We start from the raw sequence: 6,985 nt of genomic DNA on the forward strand, positions 1-6,985 counted from the left end.
AATTAAAAACAAAAAATATTCCTGACAACAAACAATATTTTGAAAAAAATGAAGAGAAAACAAAAAAAAAATCAAATTAATTACTTTTTTTTTTTTTTTTAAATTCAGAATTCATCTTTTCTTTTTAAAAAAATAATTTAAATGTTGAAAACAATTAATAAATAAATAAATAAACGAATAAAATTCATTCGAATCAAATTTTTTTCTAAACAAAAAAAAAAAAAAACTCTGGAAAATGAATATTTTAAATCAACAAATTATGAGAAAATATTAAAAAATTAATTTTTTTTTTGATTACTTCCTTCGATATAATTTAATCTTTTATTTTTGGCTCTCCTGTTTTTAAACCAAAATTGCACATTTTTAACTTCTAATTTGGGAAATTTACTCCTGTATGGCATACCATTTAATTCATCCGTATAACGTGCTATTAAACTGTGCGACGGATGAGTACTCAAACGAAACCTACACAATAATAATAATAATAATTACATTATTTTTTTCATCATCATCATCATCATCGTGGAATACAAACCATTCTTCGAGACGTGGTACTTCCGTAACCGGATCAATAAAAGTTCTATTTCTTTTTCTTTTTTCATCCGCCGTTAAATTATTTAATTTTGGATTCATGTATTGCAACATCAACGATTGTTCGAATATGTTCGATGATGACGTAAACCCTAAAAATTTTTTTTTTTATATTGCTCGTCTGTTTGTTTGTTTGTTGATAAATCATCTGACGTACCTGATTTATAAAGTGAAAGAAGTTTCGAATCGTTTCCATAATTTTTTTCTTTATACGTTGATATTCTATTAAATATTTTCAATTTGCTATCGTTAATTTCTTCTTTAATAAAATCATCATTCGTTGTTGAATTTTCATTATTTGTTTCTTTCGTTGTTTCTTCACTCCTGCAAAAACTTTTTTACAAAAAAAAAAAAAAATTTAACGTTTCCTAATAATGATGATAAGTATCAACGAGTTGAAAATTTTTACGCACCCATTTTCTTCTCTCGCATTATTATTTTCTTTATGATTTGTTTGTTTTATATTTTTCAACGAATTATTATTATCCGTTTGTTGTGTTGTTAAATTTTTGTTTTCGGGTGGCAAAGGTTTCATATGGGGTCGATCGTTGGTATCATCTTCGTCGCTCAACGATGCACTTTTCGATGTTTCTTCATTTTCGCTTATTTCCTTTTGTTTGATGGATATGTTAGAATGTAAAAATCCACTTTTATGTGATGATTCGATCTACGATTTATAATATATAAAAAATATTTTTTTAAAAAAACTTTACGATACGCCGCCATATTTGTTTTTGTATATATATATAGAGCACCTGCATTTCCAAAACGGCTTCTCCTTGTCCGTTAGAATTCCATTTTCCGACAACTTGCAACGATCTATTTCTATAATCTTCCGGTGATTCGGATGTTATTGACACTTCATCATCACTCATTGATCTTTGGTCATCGGAATTAGTAGCAGACGTCCTACTAAAAAAAAAATTTTTTTTATTTCATTAATATAAATTTTAAAAGAAAAATTACGGATTTTCGATTGGGAAATTTATTTACCCCAATGGTATTTTAAGAATGTTTGCATTTTTATTAGAAACGCCGCCACCACCACCACCACCGTTAAGAACCGGATTCGAGATTTTTCTACACTCCGTACGTTTTTGTGCAGCTCTTGCATTTTTAAACCAATACAAAACATTATTTATATCCAATTGTTTCCGTCCTTTTCTCGATTCTAAAGAATTGAGAACTGTTACATATTCGAAAATCTAAAACCAAACAAACAAAATCATTTCAAATCAAAATCATAGAATAATAAAAAAAAAAAAATAATAATAATAATTTACCTGATGTCTGCTAGGATGTGGATTTTCCAAATACCACTTGTGTAATTTAGGTAATTCCATTTCCGGATCGAAACTTGTTCTTATACGAGTTTTTATTATCGAAGATGAATTTTTAGTTTTTTCTATTTGATTTTTCAAATGATTTAAATTTCCATCTTTATTTATATTAAAATCCACATTTTTATCATTTTCTTGTAAATTTTTTATCGGTGATTTCGATTGCATACCCGGACCGCTTTGAGACGAGTAATCCGACGATGAACCGTTAAATGTTAAATTTCCGTTTCCGTTCGACGTTTTATTTATGTTGTTGTTATTGTTATTATTATTATTATTATTATTATTATTATTATTCATCGAATAATTATTACAAACGTTTTCGTTTTTTTCATTTCTCGTCGTTATATCATATTCTTTTTTGGCTTCTTCGTAAAATTTTAACCACGAATCAAATTTTTTTTTAACTTCTTCCGATGGCGGATGTATGAATTGTTTGTTACCACTACTGTAATCTAACGGTGAACATAATTTCAATAATGCGTTCTAAAAGGAAAACAAACAAATGGAAAAAAATTTTATGTTAAAAACAAACGGATTCAAATAATTATGAGGGAAAAATAAGAAAATTTTTTTAGTTTTTACCGTATCTAACGGACATCCGCTATCGATTAAAAAATTTTGATTGGTCCGAATTAAAAAATTTAATAAATTATCTTTAATGCTATCGATAATTGTTATTTTCGGACGAATTATTTGTATTCTTAAACTGACTAACGTAGTTAATTCTCCTAAAATGTCGCCAACGGATTTATTCATGCCAGGACAAATCGTTTTCAACGGTAACGGTTTCCAATTTCTTATCAATATCGAACCTGAAAAAATTTTTTTAAAATTTCATTATGACGACTAGTAATAATAATAATAATTACGTAATATTTTTTTCGCTTAAATAAAAAATTTTTAAAAAAAACTCACCGAAAGCGTGTGATGACGAACCGCTCGGATATCCCAATTTAGCAAGAACCGTTTTAACAAAATTATTTATGCTCGTGTTTTCAGGTACGACGACACGTCCGCTCATTTCAATATTTTTACAATTACATTCCCACCAATTTTTACTATTCGATGAATTATCATCATTATCGCAATCTTTACAATTTGTTGATTTTATATCTTCCAAACAGGTAACCGTTTGAATGACGCAATGAATCGAAAGAAAATTTAAAAAAAAATTTTTTTTTTTTTTCAAAAATAATTATTATTATCATTTTAAAAAAAAAAACGGGGAAAACATCAAAAACATCGGTGAGGTGGGACCGCAGAAAAAAAAAAAAAAAGCGAATACCAATCCTATCTGGAATTCCTTGTTTTTGTCCAAGTCTTCACTTTCAATTCACGGTAGCTTATGTCCACAAAGGATTTAACTCGTAAAATCCTTCTTTTGGTTTTTAAATTTAATACCGTAGCGAAAGTTCTCCCAAAGTCTCCCCTCCCTATCCCCCCCTCCTCTCACTTCCTCTTCGCATTGTTTGAAAGGTTTGAGATTTTCAAAAAGGGATATAAATCCGGTGGAAATCTTGACCAAGAGTTTTATTCAAAATATTATCAAGGACAAAGAAAATTTATATAAAAACAGATTTACGTGTTTTCATTCGAATTAAAAGGAAAATAGGATTTTGTTTCCTTTTGCAAATTATCAGAGCGGATTCCCTTTTTTTAGTACAAAACCCTCCCATCCCGTCCCGTGTGTCTTCTTTTAAAAACAAAAAATTAATTAAATGAAAATTAAAATTTTTAACTGAACAAAAAATTATGTATACACATCAATTTTTGTTCTGAACAAATTAAAATACATCAATTTTAAAACGTTTATTATTATTATTATTACCTACGAAAGGGTTTTTTTTTTCTTTTTATTATTAATAATGATAATAGTTTTTTTTTGAACGTAAAAGACTTAATTACGATCGGAAAATAAATTAAAATTTTTTTAAATGTGGTTTTTACTCAAAGGAAAATTTTAATTTAATTCAAAAATAAAATAATAATAATGATTTTGTTTTTTTTTTTAAACGTCGTAAAAACTTTTTCTATATTATTATTATTATTATTATTATTAAAATTATTCTGGTTGAAAATGAAAATTAATAAAATAAAAATAAATAGTAGTAATAATAATAATGAAAGCCACGTGGTTAAGGAAAACATATTTAATTGCGATCGAGTAAATAAATTTTTTTTTTTTATCGAATCGAATTATCGATTATTATTTTTTGTATCGATTGTAACGGAAATGTAAAATATTCATAAATTTATTGGTAAATTATATAAATGTTTAAATAATTTAAAAAGCATCTCATGTCCTGTGTGGTTAATTAATTGTTTATAAACATTTAATAACAATTAAATAAATAAATAAAAATCAAATTTGAGGTGTTGGATTTTGTTTAATAAAAACAAAACGTATAAGAAGGGCAAATAAATCATAAGAGTTTGAATGATAATAATAATAATAATAATAATCTGGTCCTTATGTTAAATTTTTATTTCTCTCTCTACCTCTCTCTCTCTCTATCTATTTATCTATTTCTTCCTCTCTTTCATCGCTTTTCTCTTTTTCTTTTTATTTCTTACTATTTCTCTTTTTTTCACTCTCTCACTTTTTTTCTTTTTTCATTTCTCAATCTCTCTCTCTCTTTCTTTCTCTGTTTCACTCTCACATTCTCTCTTAATCTTAATTTCCCTGTCTCTCTCTTTCTCTCTCTCAAAATTTTTCTCTGCCATTCTTTATTTTTCTCTCTTTTCTTCTCTCTATTTCTCACTCTCTTCCTTTCTTTCTTTGTTTAACACCCACATTCTCTCTCAATCTTAATTTCTCTCTCCCCCCCCCCCCATTTCTCATTCACTTTTCTCTTCCCGTATCTTTTTCTCTCCGAATAATTTTTTTTTTTTAGATTTATAGATTTTAAATTTTATCATAAAATGAATGAATGAATGAAAGATTTAAAAAAAAAAAAGTAAAATTTTTTAAATACTTTTTTCTTTTCGAAAAAAAGATTTTCTTTCCATAATAATAATAATAGTAATAATAATAATAATAACAATAATAATAATAATAATAATAATAATAATAATAATAATAATAAAAGAAAAAAGGTAATTTTAACTTTTGAAAAAAAAAAAAACTTTTTTAAAACTTCATATTTAATTTATAATATTTTTTTGTTTTTTTTTAATACGTTTTCTTCTTTAGCTTTTTTTTCGTTTGTTTTTTAAGTAATAATATTATTAATAGTACTAATAGTAATAATAATAATAATGATAATAATAACAATTCTATCACGATTGATAAAAAAAAAAATTATTTTTTTATTTGCAACACATCGATGTGAAAATTTAAAAAAAAAAAAAAAAAAACAAAAAAAAACAAAAACAAAATTTTATTACTTTTTATTTTATCACGAATAAAATTATTACTTATTTATTACTTATGTAATAATAAATATTTATGTATGTCTTTATGATGGGTAAATGCAAGTTATTTAATTAAATTTATCCCGAAACGTCAAAAAATTTTTTTATGTATTTACATATCTATCAGAATTTTTACTCTTTTTTATTAATGATAATAAATCCGCTAATAATTACGTAATAAATATTTTTAATATACCATTATTATTATTATTATTATTATTATTATTATTATTTCCGATGAAATTTTTTTTTTTTTTTTTCAAACAAAACGTAAAAAAGAAAGTTTAATATAAAATTTTACCTTTCAAAAATTTCACAAAAACTTTACCATGTTGTTCTTTTTTTTGACTTGTCAGCCGATAATTAACATTCAACAAACTTACTTTATAATAATAATAATAATAATATAACAAACATTAAAATTTTCAAAATTTTAATACTCAGAATAATATTATTATTATTATTATTATAAAATTTTTTAAACAAAAAGTTTAATCCGTGAACCGTACGTAACAATACTTTTCACAAAAACAAAACAAAACGAAACTAACAAAAATCGAAATTTTTTAAATAAGGTATAATAATAATAATAACAATAATAATAATAATAATAATAATAATAATAATAACGTCCAAGAAAATAAAGAAAATGAGATAATGGAAGAAGGGCAACTTGCAACTTATAATAGCAAAGCCCAATCTCAGAAGAAATTAATAAGCAAATGGGAACAGAAAAAATTACATGGGCAATACCTAAAAAGAATAAATGCCGAAGATATTAATAAGAAGAGCACGCACAATTGGCTACGACGTGGAAAACTTAAAATAGAAACAGAAGCGTTTATTACAGCGGCTCAAGATCAGGCATTGCGGACCCATAACTATGAAAAAGTAATTCTCAAAGTCCGCCAAGATGACAAGTGCCGAATTTGCCAATCACAATCGGAAACCATCGATCATTTAATTTCCGGTTGTCCGATACTGGCAAAACATGAATATTTAGAAAGGCACAATAAAATATGTCAATATCTCCATTGGAGTATATGCCGAGAATATGGAATGGATGGATTACCCAAGGAGTGGTACAACCACATTCCAAGCCCGGTTACGACAGTAGGTCCATGCACAGTTCTATATGATCAACAAATCCACACTGATAGAACTGTGCCAGCTAACAAACCGGATATCATACTCAGGCATAATGGGGAAAAATGGTGTAAGTTAATTGAGGTATCCGTGCCGGCAGAAAAAAACACCACAGCCAAAGAAGCAGACAAAAGGCTGAAATACAGAAATTTGGAAATTGAAATAACCAGGATGTGGGGAACAAAAACTGAAACGATTCCGGTCATCGTGGGAGCATTGGGAGCCATGCCAAATTCAATAAAAGGAAATTTAAAGAAGATTATGAAGAACCTAAAAGAAGAAACCATCCAGGAAATCGCACTATGTGGGACGGCCCACATTCTTCGGAAAATATTATAAATAGCACCACCGATATTCGAGTATTTGTCCCTAAGGAATCGGGTAGAGACCTGGGATAAATGCTTAAAAACCCCGACAAATAAGAGCCTTGTCGTGTTTAAGAGTGACCATAATAATAATAATAATAATAATAATAATAATGTCAATCATTT

The 6,985-nt window shown here is 26.5% G+C and overlaps 1 protein-coding gene across 1 annotated transcript; it reads right to left on the reverse strand.

Moving 5' to 3' along the window:
• Window positions 1–278: 278 nt before the first annotated feature.
• Window positions 279–2,955, reverse strand: Phum_PHUM373730 (uncharacterized protein; the record flags this gene model as incomplete). Its single annotated transcript, XM_002428237.1, has 9 exons — window positions 279–465; window positions 536–683; window positions 749–915; window positions 1,005–1,258; window positions 1,347–1,500; window positions 1,585–1,796; window positions 1,875–2,417; window positions 2,517–2,746; window positions 2,850–2,955. The coding sequence occupies 9 exons, from the start codon at window positions 2,953–2,955 to the stop codon at window positions 279–281; spliced, it is 2,001 nt and encodes a 666-aa protein (XP_002428282.1).
• Window positions 2,956–6,985: the final 4,030 nt, after the last annotated feature.

This window comes from Pediculus humanus, genomic scaffold (genome assembly GCF_000006295.1).
Source record: "Pediculus humanus corporis 1103172107823 genomic scaffold, whole genome shotgun sequence".
NCBI lineage: Eukaryota > Metazoa > Arthropoda > Insecta > Psocodea > Pediculidae > Pediculus > Pediculus humanus.